General features: G+C 31.0%; 2 protein-coding genes across 2 annotated transcripts; both read right to left on the reverse strand.

The window, feature by feature from the left end:
• Positions 1-1,324: 1,324 nt before the first annotated feature.
• On the reverse strand, positions 1,325-3,593 carry LOC25500343 (xyloglucan endotransglucosylase/hydrolase protein 2). Its single transcript, XM_013588720.3, has 4 exons — positions 3,410-3,593; positions 2,449-2,549; positions 1,937-2,130; positions 1,325-1,709 (listed from the first exon to the last, which is right to left on the reverse strand). Exons 1-4 carry the CDS (start codon positions 3,591-3,593, stop codon positions 1,325-1,327), a joined length of 864 nt encoding a protein of 287 aa, XP_013444174.1.
• An 8,343-nt stretch (positions 3,594-11,936) lies between these two features.
• Positions 11,937-12,725, reverse strand: LOC25500344 (acid phosphatase 1). The gene is made up of 2 exons (XM_013588721.3): positions 12,427-12,725; positions 11,937-12,185 (listed from the first exon to the last, which is right to left on the reverse strand). The coding sequence occupies exons 1-2, from the start codon at positions 12,708-12,710 to the stop codon at positions 12,008-12,010; spliced, it is 462 nt and encodes a 153-aa protein (XP_013444175.2). The 5' UTR covers positions 12,711-12,725; the 3' UTR covers positions 11,937-12,007.
• Between the last annotated feature and the right edge of the window lie 8,730 nt (positions 12,726-21,455).

Consider the following 21,455-nt stretch of genomic DNA (forward strand, 5'->3'; position numbering starts at 1 on the left):
TTACTGACCTTCATTTTTTACCATGATATGCATACAAATTTTTTTAAAATATGTAGTATTTTTTAATATGTTTAAAGAGGGTCAAGTCTCTTACCACTTGGACCAATCCATTATTGATACACCAATAGTAGAACTCACTAATCATCTCACCATTGCAGATGGTCTAAGTTGTTTTTTTGGTCACTTAATGAATTTTTTGGTCTCACTTGGAACATCAACGTAACAAAAATTAATTATCTGACCAAAGTAAACAGAAAAATAACAATTAAGGGACCAAAACATCATTTTAGCATATTTTCTGATACTCACTTTTCTCACATACTTTTCCCTATAGATTTGCATAAAATTCAATGTGGTTTAGATGAATCCAATCAATAGAAGAAAGTGTGTCAGAAAAAGTATATTAGTATGCAAAAGGTTGTGAATCATCGGTAGCTTTTCATTCTTGCTGTAATTAACTGAATTTTATTAATCAAAACCCAAAAGGAAGGACAAACACGGGTACAATGTTCAAACATGAAGAACACACCCTTAACAAACCCTAGCTGCCATGAAATACAAGTTGACTGCAACTATGAAAAACACCGGTATCAAACTAGCATAACATGCAAAAGATACACCAACTTAACAAGCTACTCTAACAACCTTGCATTGCTTCCAAAAACACAAACCACCTTCTGAAGCTTTCATTTTGGCTTCAAACCAAGGCTCCAACACCAATTACAATGCACCAAAACAATCATGGCACAAAATGTTGTTTATTGCATATTTTAGTTGTTGCTTCTACTTAAAACTGTATCTTGCCTAACTAAATACAAAATGAGACTAAGAAAAAAGTTTTCTCCAATAAATTTGGTGGAAAATCAAATACAAACTTGTATGATAGATGATTTTGAATGATTGTTTACTCATGTACATATAGAGATATGCATTTTTAATAGTGTTGAAAATAGAAGAAAAATAATCCTACAACACTTTTAAAATATGAAAATATGTGTAATCCGATTTTGAAGATGTGAAGAAGAAAGAAAAAACTTAAGTTCTTTTTATGCAGTTGATTTGATTTTGAATAAATGAAGAAATAATATTCATATCTCTTGTATTCCGGTTATCAATTTTCTTCTTCTGCTTCATTCTGTTTTTTTTTTCTTTAATAATTTCAATTATGGATAATTTTGAATTTAGTCACAAAGAATGATTCAATATTGGCTTTCTCATTTAAAATTTCTGTAAACAATCTAGAACCTCTCTAACATGTGGCATACATAGTGAAATTTCATGGGAGTAGCTTTATTTAGTTTTACAATGACGTACTAACATTCTTTCAATATAGACATTCTAAGGGAGGTGTAGGAAACCTATGCCTATCTTTACAATAATCATATGTCACATAATTTTGCTTTACATTTTCATATTGTCTTTGTCCGGCAGGATCCAATTGCCAAAACTTTTGTTCATTCCACCAATAGTTATTAGAAGCACAATTTGGATCAATTAAGGTTTGACTTTGACATCCACTGACATCAAATCCTTGGAAGTTTGCTTTGAAAGGTGCATTTGTCCAATTTATTTTGGCTTTCCCTCCATCTGTTGCCCAATTTTCACCATTCCACAAACTTGCTTGTACTTGCATTGCCTTTGATGGGTATCCCACTCCAATGTTGCTATTGTCCTTGTATACCCTAATGGGGATATTGTCCACATAAAATCTGCAAGCCAAGTTTTGATCAGATTTGAAATTATGTATAGTTATATATGTATAATTATTTATTTTTGAAAGTAGTTATCAATGATTAGATTAGTATATATATTTCATAAATCAATATAGTGTAGTTTCACTTGTTCACCTTTTATACTAAGGGTTGTTTATTATATAGTTTATAAAAGAAATGATTTTTACATTTTTAAGAGTCAAAGGAGCATGAATATATCTTACACAATTTGATGTGGGTTCCAAAGAATTTTGTAGTCATGAAAATCAGTTGTGGGATCAAACCAAAGGTGGATTTTTTGCTCTCTATCCCCTTCACCATTTGCCCATACATTGGTTTGTAATGCATATGGTTTCCCTTCTCTGTTGCCCAAAAATTCAAAGTCTAACTCGTCGTGACTATCTCCTTGTGACATCAGCTACACACAAAATAAATAATATATTTATTGAAGACAATTGATCAAAGTCACAGGTTTCGTAATTATCAGAGACATTATTTACAGGGGTAAAGTTAAAACCCTAAATTTCCCACATTTAAAAGTTTGAATGTAACTTTTTTTTTAAGATTCGGAATTTATAATGTGGGTAACTATATATGAAAAATAATGACAAAAAAATGAGACTGTCTATTAAATACAATTGATTAAAAAATGGATAATTTCCCCGTTATAGCATGAGATGAGAATTAAATTTCATCTAAATATCATATTCCTTCAAAATAAGGGGAAAGAGCTCACATAGTAAGCTGTGACAACCCCAGCAGAGTCTCTACCTGGAACTTTGATCCTCATATGAAATAATCCAGAGCCATAAGTTAACTTGGATGCAAAGCCTGACCCTATATTTTGTATAGTTGACATAAAAGAAAACCAACAAAAACAAATATATATTAAGTCTAGTACTAATCAACCAAATTACAAATTATATAGCTACCCCTTATTTTTGGTAGTACTTGTATATTATGTTTTTGATCTAATTATTAAAAAAAAAATGGTCATCAAATTTCGCATATGACTAACGAAATCTTGCACGCTATTTTTAATGACGAATCCATTTTCAATGTTATGATGAACATCTAGTGGGAAGTATCACATGACCAAGCAAATTTAGCAAACCAAAATCACGTCCTAGTACACATAACATAACCTCAAAACAAAAACAAAAAAGATACACAAAACATAAATTTGTGCTTTCTTTTAATAAATACTCATATTTCATTCATGTAAACTCATTTTATTCAATATTATCAATCGTTTGTACCATATTAAAATGTAATCAAAATGTGTTCACACAAGTAGTTTCTTTTTAATGAGCTTGGTGGTTTTTCATGACTTTACTCCTTAATCTAAATTTATTTATCGTAATAAAAAAAATTATCTTTTAGTTGATGTGTATGTTAATTTAGGCATATATAGGTAAAGTGATGATCACAAACAATAACCTTTTTATTTTTTTTTTAAATTTAAAAAAGGGATATAGTACTTAGGAATTGAGTAATATAAGTGAAGGTTAGAGATACTTACTTGTGTGTCTATATTATTTTTTGGTTACAACTTGTGTGTCTGTGTGTGTGTGTGTGTGTGTGTGTGTGTGTGTGTGTGTGTGATTTATTTATGGGAAGGGGAAACTAAAGATATATACGTGGAATTTAAAAGGAGTGAAAGAATAATTGAGGGATAATAAATGGTTGACTATAACCTGAAGAGTAATCCATTGTGAGCTGAATTTCTTTCCTTTGGTTTATGGAAATAACATGATTGTCACCCCATGTGACCTTGTAATTTTGATCAAATATTATTTCTTCACTTCTCATAATTTCTCTAGCAAGAACAACATGAGGAACAAGGACGACCACAAGAAAAATATAAATTAGAGAACTCATGTATATTAAGGAAAATTGTAGTAAGGTTTGGTCGTTTTGTATCAATGAATTCATCTATTTATATAAAACAAAACACGCATGATGATGAGTCCCATAATTGCATTACCAATACGCTATTGACTTGTCAATATACTCAATAGTAATACCATATAAGTATGTATATCCTCCATTTCTATAACAAACCCACCACATCACGATATGGCTGGCTTAGTTGGGAAGCAACGTTTACATTACAGATATTAATTATTTTTTCTTTAAACTCTGGATTAAAATGCATGTAAATTAAGCTTCCAATATGTACATTGTATAAGAGAGCAAAATACTACAATTAAATCTTATATAAATGAACACCTTCTATATACTAGTTATAATAGGATATACTTCTTAATTATCGTGTAACAGTTACCTTATCTCTCCAACCCTAATAGTATTTATATACTCTCGTTAGTTACTACTACTACTACTACTATATTCACTTTCTAAAAGATACTAAGTACTATATTCTACTTAACAGTAAGCCTCGTGTTAAAAATCAATAATTTGGATCGTGTTAAAATACTACTACCGTGTAGACGCATACAAGTTTCCAACTCTTTCATTTTTGTCTAGACAACAATTAATTCGATGGAGGAACATACAAGTAAGAAATAAGACTCATATATATATACTTAATGAACTTAAGGTTTTGGGCAGCGGCGAAGCTCGCAAAAAATTTATGCAGGGGCCAACTATAAAGAATATATTTTTTTTTTAAAACAAACATATTAAATTTAAGAATAAAATATATTTTTAGTCCTATAAATTATAATTTAGGGTTAAAAAAATTATTCAAATTGTCTTTTTAAAAAAAAAAAAAAAAGTGTTTTTAGTCTTGAATTTAATCTCTAACAAAAAATTAAGGACTAAAATTAACAAATTTTAGTCTTTTCAAATGTAAATAAATAGGTTATTTGCAAGAAACTCATTGTACATTTAATTTGTCTATGACTATTGTCTTGATCATTTTTATTGTTGAAAAAGGTTTCTTTATTGTTGTTATTGAGACGGGAAGTATCAAACCAATACAAACATAGCTATAAAGTGTGTGGTGCTGGTGGGCTGAGAGTGTGTGGGCCTACAATTGTATTACTTTATTTGTTAAATAAACAAAATATTGTTATTATTTATTATTTATCTCTTTTGGGTGTTAATCTTTCGATTCTTATACAACATTATCAAATAATTTGAAGTTCAACCGAAAGTTAAATAAAGATAGAAAAAATTATTTCATCTAAAATTAAACTTGGGGTAGCTAAATATATATTATTAGGGGTAGCTAAATATAAAAATATACCTACTCGCTCAGAAAAAAAATAATTTTTGGGGTAGCAAGGGCTACCCCTCCCTTGTACTACCATCCGCCCCTGGTTTTGGGTGAAAAATGTGACCTCCATACTCATTTTTATGGTTGCTCTTTGTTATATATGTTCATCCACACTAGTGTTGTAGGCTCCACTTGAGTCCCAAAAATGTTATAAATGTTTTATTCGACTAATATTAATGTGTTAAGTGTGAGTTATAGATATCTCGCATTGTATGAAAGCGTAGATGTTGAGCAACATATAAGTAAGAAGATCCATAACTAATGTCTTAAGGTTTTGAATAAGTGACATTTAAGCTAAATTTGTGTGGCTGTTCTTTGTCCAATTGTTGATCCACATTAGTGTTGTAGGCTCCTCCCAAAGTCCCAACATTTGTACCACATATTGGTTCAACTTGATGGTTTCTAAGGGAGCGGAAATATTTTCTGGTGTTTGATCAAAGACGTGGAATGTCTCACACCTTTGGGCAAAATGTTGATGTGTTAAGTGTAAGTTAGAGGTATCACATTGGATGGAAGAGTATATGTGGAGCAACATATAAGTAATAAGATACATATATCTAATACCTTAAGATTTTGAGTGAAGATATGACATTCAAACTCACTTGTGTGATTGCTCTTTTTCCGAAATGTTGATCCTCTCCGGTGTTGTAAAGTCCACCAAAGTCCCAATAATAATGATATGATATTTTTTTTTGCATGTCTTGGTAATTAATATATACATAAAATTATAATTACACATGATTGGAAGGCAAGCGGGAAACAAGTTGTGTCGCTAAGCTTTTTTGGATGATAAAATCAATTCTCGTAAACACAACATTCACGGATCTTGGAAACATGACATTGCTATGCATGACTCATTGATTTCTCTGTAGAAGGTCAACAACCTCTGGTACTAAAAATGGCAAAAGTGTCAAATGCAAATTGTATAAAATCATGTTGATTGGTAAAACACGTTTTCTCTTGTTTGACCACTTTGTTTGATGCAACTTTTAGGGTTGTCTGTTCCACCGTAAAAGCATGGACCCTAATCTTACAAGTGGTGAACCCAGTCAAGACCACACAAGCATGCTTTCCTCATATCCATTGTAGACCACACAAACATGCGCATCCTTCTTAAGTGATATTTCAACCCACCTGAATATATAAAAAAAATGACATCCTTAATAAAGTCACATATGTACTAAAGCCGAAAAACTTCTTACAATAAATTGCATGCTCCCAAAAATATCTTTACAATGAACAACAATGAATATGATATTGTTTAGGTGAATTGTGGCTAACCTCAAAGCATCTCTATCATTAAATTTTATTACAGGAAAAAGAGACTTTTAGACTATATTGTTTTTGAAAGGATTTTTAAATTATTAATTAAAAAAAATCCTCGAATTTATGTTTCATTATGGGCAAAGAAAACCTCATGTCATGGACGTAAGGACTTGGGTTGGCATAAATGTCTTATTAGGCTGAAAACTGTCACGGCGACTCATTCTGTTATTGCTGCGTTTTAATAGGCAAATAGAGTCTTGCTAGTTGTTTTGAGTTTTGGTTCAGAAACAGTTAGTTTCAATAGATTTAAGGTGCATGGTTGGTTGCAGAGGCTCAAAATGGGTCAGTGTCCTAGGTATGAAAATAAATAAATATTTTAGATGGTTTATTTTTTAGAAGAAAAAAATTAAAATGAAAAATATCCCTAAAATATGGTTCGGATTGCAGAATCCAAACAAATTGTATTTTAGAAAGAAAAAAAAAGTAAATAATAAGAAAAGAAAAAAAAGTAAATAAAATAATAGTCTTATTTAAAACCCCTGCAAATCTAGCGTATTTTTTTAAGCTTTGTTTGCGAGTTTAGATGAGGGGAGGGTTTTGAAAAGAAAAAAAAAGAGTAAAGAGCAAGTGGAAGAAATAAAGGACAATGGAAGGAAAGGCTTGGGTTTGTTTTTCTTCATAACATAAAATCCTCCTTACTTTAGTGGAATTCGAAAATTGTATTTGGAGTGTTTTGAGGGGTTTATATGAATTCTTCAAAATTAACCTATGTGACAGTGGTTATAATATTCTTAAAATAAAAAATATATTAATAATAAGAATTAATTTATCACTCTGAAAATATACTCTTTGAAAAAATGTAAAAAAAAAAAAAAATCATTTTTTTCTATATTTCACACCCTTTGAATCCAATCCCTTCCCCTCCCCTCCCCTCCCCTCCAAACTCTCAAACAAAGCCTTGTAAATAAATTGTGTCACTCGAAATGAGTTAGTGAGTTATAGCCACCACATGAATGTTACGAATGAATTTTAAATCATATATTATTCTGCATGTATGTCGCATTTAACTAGAAGGAAAATCGTATTATCTCACATGTATGTCTTACGATTAAATCATGTATAAATGTTCACCTTCTAGTTGGTTAGTTGATATAACATCTGCCGGTGGTGGGAGATACATGCGGAATTTTGTAGTGGTGGGAGATGGGTCTGCTACTCTTTTTTGGAAACATCATTGGAAGGAGGGTGTCCCATATTTTGTTCGTTTTAGGAGACTTTATGAGTTGGCCAAAAACAAAATGGTCTCGATGACTGAGATGTTTAATTTAGGGTGAGTGTGAATGGAGAGGCGTGAAAGTGGAGGCGAAGGTTGTTTGCTTGGGAGAAGGAGGTGTTGGAGGAGTACGTTGAGCTTCTAGCTACAATTTCCATGCAGGTTGGTGAGGACATGTGGGTTTAGAAGCTTCATTCTTCGAATTGTTATATGATGAGCAGTGCTTACCACAGTTTGACTGATGACGTTGGACTTGATCCTATTGACAATAGTATAATTGTGAACGGTCATTTTGAGTGGTTAAAAGTTGTTCCTTTAAAAATAAATTTGTTTGCCTGGCATTTGTTTCTTAATTGAATACCAACAAAATATAATTTATTGTCGAGGAGGGTGCTATCTCTTAATGATCAAATTTGCTCAGAAGGTTGTGGTCTAAATAAGGATAGCGATCATGTTCTAACATTCGTCTGGCTTTTAACACGCTCGTCTAAATAAGGTTGTGGTTAAAACACACTCGTCTGGCTTTTATCATTATATGAATATGATATGATTTTCTGACGTGTGGATTATTTGAGAAGAGAAGAATAAACACATATTCCAGCATAAGGATGAAGATATTCATTCATAAGGTGAAAAGGTTAAGCTAAATATTTTTTTGTGGTTAAAATCGACATATACTGTGTTTGATTTTGACTACACTTATTGGAGGCTTAATCATTGTCATTGCCTTATGGTTGTAAATTAATGTTCCTTATACTTGTGGTTGTATGTTCTTGTTTTTGTTATTTGTATAACTTTTGTAACTTCTTAAAGTCTTCTCTTGCACTTAAAATGAGGGTTAAAATCCCCCAATTGAAACTAAAGGATTAAAATCAATATTGAACAATTTGGGGGCTAAAAATTCATGTAAGCATTAACAAATCTAGCCGGGCATGGCTGTATGACTGATTGCAAAGACTTATAATACTTCCTTCGTCCCTAATTATAAAATCCTTTTGAGAATTTTTTTTGTCCCTTTTTATAAAACCCCTTTGTTATTTCCAACTACATTAATTATTTCTTTACATACATGCCCCTATTTATTATACATCTTTTTCTTCAATCAATAATAAATAACATGTTGAAAACATAAACTAACATTCTTTCTTAAAGGATAAAATTGTAAAAACAATAGTGATTACAAACAACTTTAATACAAATATCCACTATCTTAATTCCCGTGATTTTGACAAAAATGTCTTATATATAGGGACGGAGGGAGTAAACAAAATGGGTTAGTATCCTAGATATGAAAATAAATCAATATTTTTTCAAAATAAACAGATAAATATTTAGATGATTTTATTTTCTAAAAAAAAAAAGGAATGACAATAACTAATTAAGTAAGTATTTTATCGCAATTTAATTTTCAAAGATCTCCTTGTTTTGTGATGGTGAGATCTCCTTTAATCAAAAGAGACGTGCACACTAAATAATAAATAATAATGAGAGAAACTATATACACATAATATTAACGATACTTATTGGAAGAACAAAGAAATCATCACAATGATTGTATGAAGGATAATGTTTCATGTACACACTTTTTTCCATACACATATTGTACCACTCTATGTGAGAGTGTGTGAGAGACAATACATGTGAGTTTTTTTGGGAAAATGATTGGTAGACCACTCATAATTTCATACCACCCATACACCTCCACTTATTTGAGAGGAGAGAGATGGATGAAAAGGAAGAGAGACAAATTGTTTGTGGGGTCTAGGCTACATGTCACATGTTTGTGTGGAGGTTTAAGTGTGTATGCCACCTATGGGTATGCATGTATCATCACTCGTTTTTTTGTGTTGTGGGGGACCACAAGAACACTTATCAAAGTTGTGTGTGGGTATACAAGTGGTACATGCCACCTAAGGTGGTCTATATATCACTACTCTTGTATGAATAGGTGTATATACACTTTTTTTTTTTTTAAGGAAGGTGTATATACACTTAAGATGTTGTAGTAGAGAGAATGTAACGTTTTAATCAAAGTTTTTATTTTTATTTTTAAAAAAAAAGTGGCTTGGACCGGAGAGCATAAATTAGATTTTAGATCGTTTTGTAATAGATCTTTTTTATCAATGGGAAAAAAAAAAAAGACAAACATACTAATTAATTCATAGTCTAAACATTCTAGAAGAGTTGGCTAATAAAGTGAGACCTGATTTTTTGTTAAAAAAAAAAAAAGTGAGACCAACTGTGGTGGAGAAGAAATCCATGTAGTGAATGGTCGACATTCGTAGCCTCAAAGTTAGCTAACACATTTATTATCTTCCCTTGATGTATGGTAAATAATATTAGATTTCAAAAAAGTTAATTTTTACTTAATATTTTTTAAGTTGTGTTACGTTGTGTTACTTAATATTTTTTAAAAATAATTTTATGAGAATTTATTCAAAAATAGTAAAAGTTATTTCAAACTCGTTTTATAAAAATAGTATTTGTGAGCTTAGCTCAGTAGCGACAATTCATAATATATGCAAGGTTCGGGGTTCAAACCCCAACTACCACAAAAAAAAAAAAAAAAAAAAAAACTTGTTACAAGTATGAGACATTCTATGAGACAGAAAGCACATACGTTCAAATCAACGCTCAAATCATTTCCTGAAAAACATAACAGTGTTACAAGTAACGATAAAGAATTTAAAGAGTGTTGATTATTTTGAAGAGGATGTTAAGGAGGAAGAGATAAAATTTGAAAGATGTAGCATAGTAGGAATAACAGAAGGAATGGTTATGCCTCATATAATGGAAATTCCTCAAAAATACCGATGTACTATGGAGGCTAATATTGTTGATCTAGTAGCAGTGATGATTAGTGGAGAAGAAGATTTAGGAATGGTTGACACATAGAATATATTCACACAAGTGAGGGTGGCACATAACAAGGGTGAGATTGATTGGATAATAGATGAAATTTATGCCTTGTTCGACTCCAAAAAACTAGGGAGGATATGGACTTTGCATCATTTGTATCTCAAGTTCTTGGAATTCCTCCCAAACTGAGGGAATGTGAAGGATGGTGTGTTGTTTGTCTCATTTTGGCCACCCTAATAAAGCAGGCATCAAGATTATTTATGATTTTAATTAGATTAAGTTTTGGAAGGAGTTAAGTTTTGCATTGACAATGAAATTGAAGTTGAAAAACTATGTTTTCTCTGTTAAATTTGCTAGGCAATGACCTATTCGCCTAGCGAATCTGCTAATTTTTTAAAAACTCTATCTTTTGCTAATTTTGCTTTGGCAATGAACATTTTGTGGTTGTTCGCTAGGCGAGGAACCTGTTCATCTAGTGAATGTTGCAAAGTTAGCAGTTACAGATTATAAAGCAAAATCACTCCTGATGTTGATGCATAAAGTTTAAATGGCTAGGGATGTGATCTATCAATAGCAGGGAATGATTGTGATGATTTTGCAAATTTCAAGTTATATATTTATGACTTTGTTAGGATGTTAGCATGAATTTGAATTGTTTGTTACTTTGTGCAAGTTTATTTCATTCATTGTTCCTTAGTCTGGGCCGGCCCATAGCCCGTCGAGGCTGGGCAACGATACCGGGCCTTCAATTTTTTGGGGCCTAAAATAATTTTTTTTTTTTTTTTTTATATGTAAGACACGAAAATAATGGTTATATATCTATTAAAAGCAAATTAATTTAATTTGTACAGCTTGCTTTAGTGGTGTGGCCACTTTTTGTTGAGTGTGAGGTCATGTGTTCAAGACCCACTTATTTATTTTTTTGGACCCAAAATTTATTTTTTTTGCATCCCTTACAAAATTAAAACCGGGCCTATGAATTTGTTAAGACGGCCCTGACCTTAGTGATCCATGTATGATCATATCAAATGAATATGCTTGGATATATGTCTAACTTGATCAAGATGTTAGCACATGCCTGGTTTGAGTGAAACATTTCACCTATGAGCATAAATGCAAACTTTTTACCTGTGAGGTTGTGTGTTAAGAATATAGTTTAAACTTGATCATATTATTGTCTTGCAATTTATGAAAAATTACTTGTATATAGGAGTCTTATCACATTCATGTTTTGATCCTAGGAAGGATGTGAATATTTATCATGCATGTGAAATCTAATGAAATCATGCATATTTCAAAGATTTATAAAAGATTGATTGATTAAAAATCTTGAAATTTTATAAATCTTTGAAATTGAACATGTATCAGTATTGATTTAGTTTTGAAAACTTTTGTTTAAGGACAAACAATTTCTAAGTTAAAGACAGGTTATAAGTGCCAAATTTCGATTATTTTACGTATTCATTTTACCTATCAGATAAATTTATTATTCAATGAATCTAAAAAATTGTTTTTTGTTTATAAATATGACCGGATGAAGTATGATCAAACTGTAACAATTATTTTGAAACGAAGAGAATAATGAATAAATAAAAACATTTACTTATATTTGCTGAAATAAATTAACAATTGTCCCAACATACATTAAAGAAGTTAGGGAACAAAATACATAGGATTAGGGAGCTTGAATGTACGGTTTCCGGAAGAGTTTCCTTGGAGATCACTCCATTGGTCCCCTACATTTCCCCATATTTTGTAACCTTCATCCTCTAATTGCTTCCTTATATTGGATTTATACATTACTGCACTTTGCCCTTTATATGCTGCTGTCCTGTAAATTAATTATATGATCCAGGACTAATTAATCAACTTTTTTAAAATGTGACAATTATAATCATACAATATACCAACAATGAAATAATTCAAATGGTAAGAAGTATGTGCTCTTAAACAATTGATCAGAAGTTCGACCTCTAACTCTTAAATATGTCTCTTATAGAAATTAATCATCATTAAACGGCGATGAAAACTTCATAAAGAAAATATTAATGACATGTATCCATGGGTCTTACCTCATAATGAGTCTTTCGTATGCAATGAATCCTTGATTGTGCAAATTGTCAACAGTAACTTGACCAAGTGATTCTTGATCTCTTCCAGTCAGGAGTATTACCTTAAATCCATTATCTATCAACTTGTTAAATAGCTTTAATACCGGAGGAATTGCTGTGCACCATCCTTTAACTGCCCATGCCCTAAACGCAGGTGGATCATATGGCTCACACCTATATGTATATATATCAGATTTTACTATAGTTAAAAAAAGGATTTTTCTATCATGTGCAAATTTGCACATGATAAGAAATTTAAAGTAGTAACTTTGACTTGAAACTTGTGCATTTATATTAAATATGTAAATTTTTAGTAATTAATTGTTAGTTTTCAATGAAAAGTTACTACTTTTACTTTCCTTAACATGTGCAATATTACACATGTTAGACAAACCCAAAAATTTCCTTAAAAAAATAGGGTTAAATAAGTTTTTGGTACTATAAATATACTATTTTTTTGTTTTTGGTCCTCTTAAAAATTTTCTTTAATTAATGGTTTCTAAATGCTTGACATCAACAAATTTGGTCCTCTTTGACGAAAAACATTCAAAGGTCCATGGTTGGACCTTTTTTGAAAGGGTGCATATTATGGTGTGTGCGTAGTAAGAACATAATGAGATTATGAAATGCTGACTTGGCGGGCTGAGTGACATGCTGACTGTGCATATCTGATTATGTGGCGTGCTGACTGTATAATTATTTTTTTTTTATTTATTTAAAAATATATATAAAAATTAAAAAAAATCAGAATTTTTTTTATTACGAAAAATATTTTCTGAAATATTAATTTTTCGAAAATTCCAAAATTTATAATTTACGAAAAATATATATTTCAAAATTTTTTAAAATTATTTTCGAAAATGTTAAAATATATATTTCAAAAAAAAAAATTCAAAATTATTTTCGAAAATTTGGAATATATTTTTTGAAGTTTAAAACATATTTTTTTTCGAAAAATAAGTTTTTAAAATTTTCTCAACAAAAAAAAAATCTGGATACAAATTAATTTAAAAATTTAGGAAAATTTAGATTTTTATTATGATGTGTTACAGATTTGAGAATATTTTTTAATATTTAAAAATTGAGGATAAAAAAATCTGGAAATTTTTTTAATATTTAAATTTAATCTTATCTATTTGTTACATGTGTTATTTGTATTGAAAATTGTGGGCATTTTTGAAAAGAAACAGCCAACCCAAAAGCTAAAAGGGGTTGTTTTCTTTATATATATTTCCAAAAATATTATATATAAAAAATTCATACACTTACTATATTTTGAAACTTTCGAAAAATTAAAAAAAAAGTCCAAATTAAATTAAAATTTTAAAAATATTCGAGAAAAATAATATAAGCTAATTTTTGAATGTTTTGGTAAAAAAATTAATATTTTTATTTTTTGAAAAAAAATCCAATTTTTTTTTTCTTCGTTTTTTAAAAAAATTGTTTTTTTCTTTCTTGATTTTAAATTTTTGAAAATGAATTTTCAGTTTTTTTTATCTTTTTAAAAATAATTTATTAAACCATTACACACATGTTAAATTTAAAATAAATAAAAAATTAAAATAATTACACAGTGGCGTGCCACATCAGCGTCTGAATGGGGTCAAAGGTGTTTTGTGGAGAATCTTCATATTACAAGGGTGTTTTGTGGAGAATCTTTATATTATAGGGTTGGAATCTAAACTTTTTTTTTTACAGGGGGGAAAACCGGAACTCGCCCAAATTACAGAGGGGGTAAAGACATATTAACCCAAATTAAAAACACAAATCCAAAACTTAAACTTACAAAACAGAAAATAAAAAGGAATGGATGGATGGACCTATGGTCCTTCAAACATGAAATTCCATAAAATAAAATAAAAACCTAATAAGATAAAATGGTGGTTTTGTTAGAGGAGGAGGAGGAGGTGGTGGTGGCGGCGGCGGCGGTGAAGAGCGGCGGTGATTATGCGGCAGCGGCAACGGCGGGATCATTGTTGGGGCAGAAAAATTTCTGGCGAATGGAATTTCCGATTGAAGCTAGTTGGAGGAGAACATCGTTGTATCTAAAGCCCAGGACCAAGATAATAGGGATTGACCAGGTCCACCCAACAATTTTTGCGAAATCATGGTTCAAAAGTTTGACGATGAATCCCGAAATCAAAGCATTAAGCACCATAATAATGAGCATTTGGAGAACACGCTTGTTGTTTGGCCTGTCCAGAGAGGCAAAGAGAGTGAAGAAAAGAAAGGTCACGTGAATGACTGCAACAACTGATATCACAGTGTGTTTAACACTTGTGTGCTCGTTCAGGTATCGCAAAACATCTTTGTCAAGTTGAGAACAGAGTAGAGCACCAAATGCCATAACAACTCTCACACAGATAGATTCAAAGATCTGAAAACGCTCCCTCATCTCAACATGAGGGTCTTCAAGAGTCTGGACAACAGCCATTGAAATTTGAAAGTTTCTTCCGACTCCGGCTTCCATTGGTTTGTGTTTGTGTTTGTGTTCTCTGTCTGATTGAAATAATTTCGAATTTTTTGTTTTGTGAATGCAAGCTGAGTCTTGGTAGTAGTTTTATAGAGGGTAATAGTACGCTGCTTCATTGCTATTGTTGTTACGGGAAAAGGTGGGATGGTGGTGGTGGAGTGAATTTGATTTTTTTTTGTTTTTGAGGAAAAGATAGTACTGCTTTATATGATGGTTTATCTAGCCTTGCCGAATTTCATTTTTTGACAAAAGGATAAGGATGGAATGATGATTGGTTAAAAGTACACTGTGTCATGTTTGCATTTTTCAAGGGTTGGTGAAATTATTTTGTCCCAAAGATATCATATAATTACCTAGGTAGGAAATGGATGGATGGACCTATGGTCCTTGAAACATGAAATTACATAAAATAAAATAAAAAAACCTAATAAGATAAAATGGTGGTTTTGTTAGAGGAGGAGGAGGAGGTGGTGGTGGCGGCTGTAACACCCCGTTTTCCCAACATAAAAATTTCATACAAAAATCAGAGTTTTCAACATAAACGGAATGTCACACTTCTTTTCAAAAAACGTAAATGGAATAAATAACTATTTATCCTTCATAAATCAATAACATAATATTTAATACTTCGCAGCGGAATTTATTCAACATCTAGAATAGTCTTTGACACGAAGGCCTCATTAAAATATCTCATAAAAATCCAATTAACAACTTAATCTTGTAAATTCATAAACAATACGTAAGGAATAGAAAAACATGCAACAAAAATTCTCATCCCTTTACGTATCAGAGCACCTAAAGACACACGCGAGAGAAACCTCACACAACCGCAAGTATTCTTGGTTACCTGCTAGTTATCCATTGTGGGCAACATTTAAATAGAAGGGGTGAGATTTCACAAAACAATAATATTAAACATATAATTCAATAAATTATATTTAACAACATGAAAACATCATAATATTCATCATAGATAATAATATATCATATATCACATCATTAATAGTTCAAATAAAGAATCACAGCATAAACAACTTGACAACTTAACACTTTTGACTCGACAAATGCGACTCCAACTCGACTATGTAACTTAGACCTCTTATATGCATGTGGTACCAATACAGAGCATCAAGCCCCCATCGCTATTTGAGTATTAATATACTCCAGAGCATCAAGCCCCTATCGCTATTTGAGTATTAATATACTCCATAGCATTAAGCCCCTATCGCTGAAATGCTAATGCATGGACTCGACTTCTTAAACATCTTAAATCGACAACCTCTTTTATAATCCAATAATTTGAAACCTCATCATCTTAATCAACTTAGAATGACTCATGCAGCTTAGTTAAATAACAAACAACAACATAGACAGTATGCAAAACAACAAGACATAACAATCTCAAATGCAAGTCATCAATATCTCAAATATTCATATATAATTCAAGTATTGCGTATACAATTATATCACAATATAAACAACATCAAATGGTAATCAACGTCTTAAAACATCATATATACATATAACACTTCATCAATCATGGACAATATCGTATTCACAAACATATACATACATATACTAATTCATCAATCATAATCAATTATTCACAGTGACCTATGTTCAGTAATTGGAGAACACGCTTGTTGTTTGGCCTGTCCAGAGAGGCAAAGAGAGTGAAGAAAAGAAAGGTCACGTGAATGACTGCAACAGCTGATATCACAGTGTGTTTAACACTTGTGTGCTAGTTTAGGTATCGCAAAACATCTTTGTCAAGTTGAGAACAGAGTAGAGCACCAAATGCCATAACAACTCTCACACAGATAGATTCAAAGATCTGAAAACGCTCCCTCATCTCAACATGAGGGTCTTCAAGAGTCTGGACAACAACCATTGAAATTTGAAAGTTTCTTCCGGCTCCGGCTTCCATTGGTTTGTGTTTGTGTTCTCTGTCTGATTGAAATAATTTAGAATTTTTTGTTTTGTAAATGCAAGCTGAGTCTTGGTAGTAGTTAACAGTACGATGCTTCATTGCTATTGTTGCTACCGGAAAAGGTGGGATGATGGTGGTGGAGTGAATTTGATTTTTTTGTTTTTGAGGAAAAGATAGTACTGCTTTATACGATGGTTTATCTAGCCTTGCCGAATTTCTTTTTTTTAAAAAAGGATAAGGTTGGAATGATGATTGGATAAATGTGCACTGTGTCATGTTTGTATTTTTCAAGGGTTGGTGAAATTGTTTTGTCCCAAAGATATCATATAATTACCTAGGTAGGAAGTGGATGGATTACGTGCTCTTAATGTATATATTCAATCACCCACAACACTCTTTATTATGACTCAAAAGTACCCCCATAAGACCCTTACAAGAACCCCTTAAACATCCTCACCCAGCCCCTAACCTTCGAAATACGAGATACGATGCTGCAACGATACATCGATATAGAAAATTTTTTAAAATTGTTTTTAAATTTTGGATAAATATCTCAACAAACATTTTATTTTAGTTTTCTATTTTTCTACATAAACTACTTTCATCTTACTTACTATCTACTAAATATTTCATTTAATTTTTTAATTATATTTTACTTTCATCATATATATGCATGCATGCTTATAAGATTTTTCACTCCCATATCCCAAAACCATATATATCATCTTTCTAAATCAAACAGAAGAAACACGGAAAATACTTAGCTGACATTGAGATTTGATGACTTTAGTGTATTTTGATGATATGTTTAGTATAACACCCCGTTTTCCCAGCTTAAAAATTTCATAAAAATAATCAGAGTATTCACATAAACGGAATGTCACATTCTTTTCTTAAAATCATAAACTGAATAAATAACTATTTATCCTTTAAAATTCAATAACAAAATCTTTAATACTTCGCAGCGGAATTTATTCAATAATTAAAACAGTCTTTGGCACAAGGCATCTTTAATAAATATCTCATATAATCCAATCTAAAAACATAGTCATAAATTTTCTTAAAACAATACGTAAGGAATATAAAAACAACATTAAAATTCTCATCCCGTTACGTATCAGAGCACCTAAACACACACATGAGAGCTAATCCACTCACAACAGCAATCTAACAGCAACTTAAACTCGATCACCTGCAAGTTACTCATACGAAGAGCAACATTTCCAAACAGAAGGGGTGAGATTTCACAAAACAATAATATCAAGCATATAATTCAATAATTATATTTAACAACACAAATAACTTCATTTATTAGTAATAATAATTCTTCATGTATAATTCTTAATAGTCCAACCAACTTCTAATTATCATTTACTTCATATTCATCACATCATAACATCATCATATAACACGTATTAACCAAATCATAACAACATAGATCATCACATCATACTCATAGTTCATATTCAACATAACAACATCTTAATCATAATTCATATACAACATAATAACATCATTAATTCGTAATAACATTTCTCCACCAGGCATCTCATGAATAGAAGACAACTTAACATAACCATCATCAAGTACATTTAACAACTCCTAGATAACATCATGTAATCATCATCACTAATAACTTAAACAACACAATATAATCATCACTTAATAATAATAATTATATACATCATAACATAAACATCTTCTTATAATAATATAACAACAACAACATATTCATCATTTTATAATAATATAACAACAACAACAACATATTCATCATCTTATAAAAATATAACAACAACATAACATAATATTCACTTAATAATAATTAATCATATATAGTACAATATATTCATCACTTAATCGTAACAATTATATACAACATCATAACAACATAAAAATATCATAATCAATATCTTACACAACATAGCAACATAACAATATCATAATCAATATCTTAAACAACATAGCAACATAACAATATCATAATCAAATATCTTAAACAACATCATAACATTATAATCAGTATCATATAATTCACATCATAAACATCGTATAATCTTCATAGGTACTTCTTTAACAACACATGAGTACAACACAACTCGACAACTTATAGATGATAATTCATCAACAACTTAACAACTCATGGATGATAATTCATCAACAACGACTTTGACTCGACAAATGCGACAATGCAACTTAGACACTTATATGCATGTGGTACCAATCGTAATCATAAGTATTAATATACTTTCATGGTGCGGAGGACAAAGCTCCTAAACGTGCGGAGGACAAAGTTCCTAATCATGGTGAAGACAAAGCTCAATGAATGTTAATGCATGGACTATATCAACAAAACACCTTAATCAACTTATCACTTATACATCCAATAATTTGGAGTTCATCATCAACTTATTCATATTCACGCAACTTAGTTAAATAACAATTGCAGCATAATCAAATCACATCAAGCTTAATAACAATTCATTTCAACAACATGTTGAACATTAAATAATATTTCGAGTAATGCATCTAATCATTAAATCACATTACAAACAACTTAGCAGTTCATAACACAAACAGAAACACCACAAGTAATTCACAAGATAACAATATTAATGTGAAGCATCAACAACTTAAAGATCATACATCTTCCACATAAGGCATATAAATATTTCACATAACCAACAACAGCAACATAGGCGACACGTAAACATCTCAAAATATAACAATATCAAATGATAATCAACAACAACTTAAACATCATATATAATTCACATAATGCATATACAAATATATTACATTACTATCAACACTAAATTATATTATAATAGCTTCACAGATCATCAGTAATATTATATTCAACCCACATTCCTACCCCAACACTAAATCATATTATTATACTCTTAAACACCTTAATTGCACTCATAGAACTTCTAGTTTTGAGGGTTGGTATTATCCCATAAGTTTTTAATTAACTTAGAAATGTTTATGCTGAATTTTCATAAGATTTCACTGTGACCTACGTGCAGTAATTTGACCATAACTCAAGTTCTATAAATCGTTTTGACGTCAGACCAATGGCATTAGAAAGCTAACATCCATACCTACAACTTTTGTGTTTACACCTAAGACCAATTCTGTACCAATCAATACCAGTTTTCATTTCAAATTCGGACAAAGTTGTGCTGAAATTCATAAAAATTCACTAAGACCTCCTTGGAGTATTTTCATCATAACTCCTAAACCAAAAATCATTTTTACGCCAAACCAAAGCCATTGGAAATCTAACAAAATTATCTACAACTTTTATTTTTACACCAAAACCCAGTTCAAAATGGAAACGTGTGAAAAAGACACAAGAACATGAAACAGAAGATGCTGTCTCTCGGGAAAAACCAATTTTTCACCCAAAAATCCCAATTTTGACTTCCCAATGCCGAAATTTGATTCCAAAATTTGTCTAAACATTTATATAGATCAAAAGAGACTCAAAACCATATAAAACTTGACCAAAAATATTATTTTAGAAAATCATCAATTAACCACTTTTAACCCTAATTCCCAAATTCTCAAAAACGAAAACCTACAACATGTTAAATCCAATTTTCAGAATAAATTTAAGATTATTGAATGTTAGTCTCACCCTTACCTTATAACTCAAAATTGCAGCAATCCTAGGTCTCTTGCTCTTCTCTTGGCTTTTTCTCACTTTTCTCCAAAATTGATCGTACGTTATGTTTTTTCTAAACTAGGTTTCTCCTATTTATAATCCTTTTTCTATTTTATCTTATTTCTCTTTCTCCCCCAAAACTCTCTAAAATCTCATAACAAACTCTCAACTCAATCTTATTTCTATTTTCAAATCTTATTCTATTAAATAACAACATAAGCCACTTAATAAATCACATAATCAAATAAATATATTTTAAACTCTTCTTAATAAATTTTAGACGCAATTAAATAATTAAATAAATCAAATAATTCAAAGAGGGCGTTACAGCGGCGGCGACGGTGATTATGCGGCAGCGGCAACGCTGGATCATTGTTGGGAGAGAAAAATTTATGGCGAATGGAATTTCCGATTGAAGATAGTTGGAGGAGAACATCATTGTATCTAAACCCCAGGACCAAGAGAATAGGGATTGACCAGGCCCACCCAACAATTTTTGCGAAGTCATGGTTCAAAAGTTTGACGATGAATCCCGAAATCAAAGCATTAAGCACCATAATAATGAGCATTTGGAGAACACGCTTGTTGTTTGGCCTGTCCAGAGAGGCAAAGAGAGTGAAGAAAAGAAAGGTCACGTGAATGACTGCAACAGCTGATATCACAGTTTGTTTAACACTTATGTGCTAGTTCAGGTATCGCAAAACATCTTTGTCAAGTTGAGAACAGAGTAGAGCACCAAATGCCATAACAACTCTCACACAGATAGATTCAAAGATCTAAAAACGCTCCCTCATCTCAACATGAGGGTCTTCAAGAGTCTGGACAACAGCCATTGAAATTTGAAAGTTTCTTCCGGCTCCGGCTTCCATTGGTTTGTGTTTTTGTCTCTGTCTGATTGAAATAATTTAGAATTTTTT

Source organism: Medicago truncatula, chromosome 8 (genome assembly GCF_003473485.1).
Source record: "Medicago truncatula cultivar Jemalong A17 chromosome 8, MtrunA17r5.0-ANR, whole genome shotgun sequence".
NCBI classification, from domain to species: Eukaryota; Viridiplantae; Streptophyta; class Magnoliopsida; order Fabales; family Fabaceae; genus Medicago; species Medicago truncatula.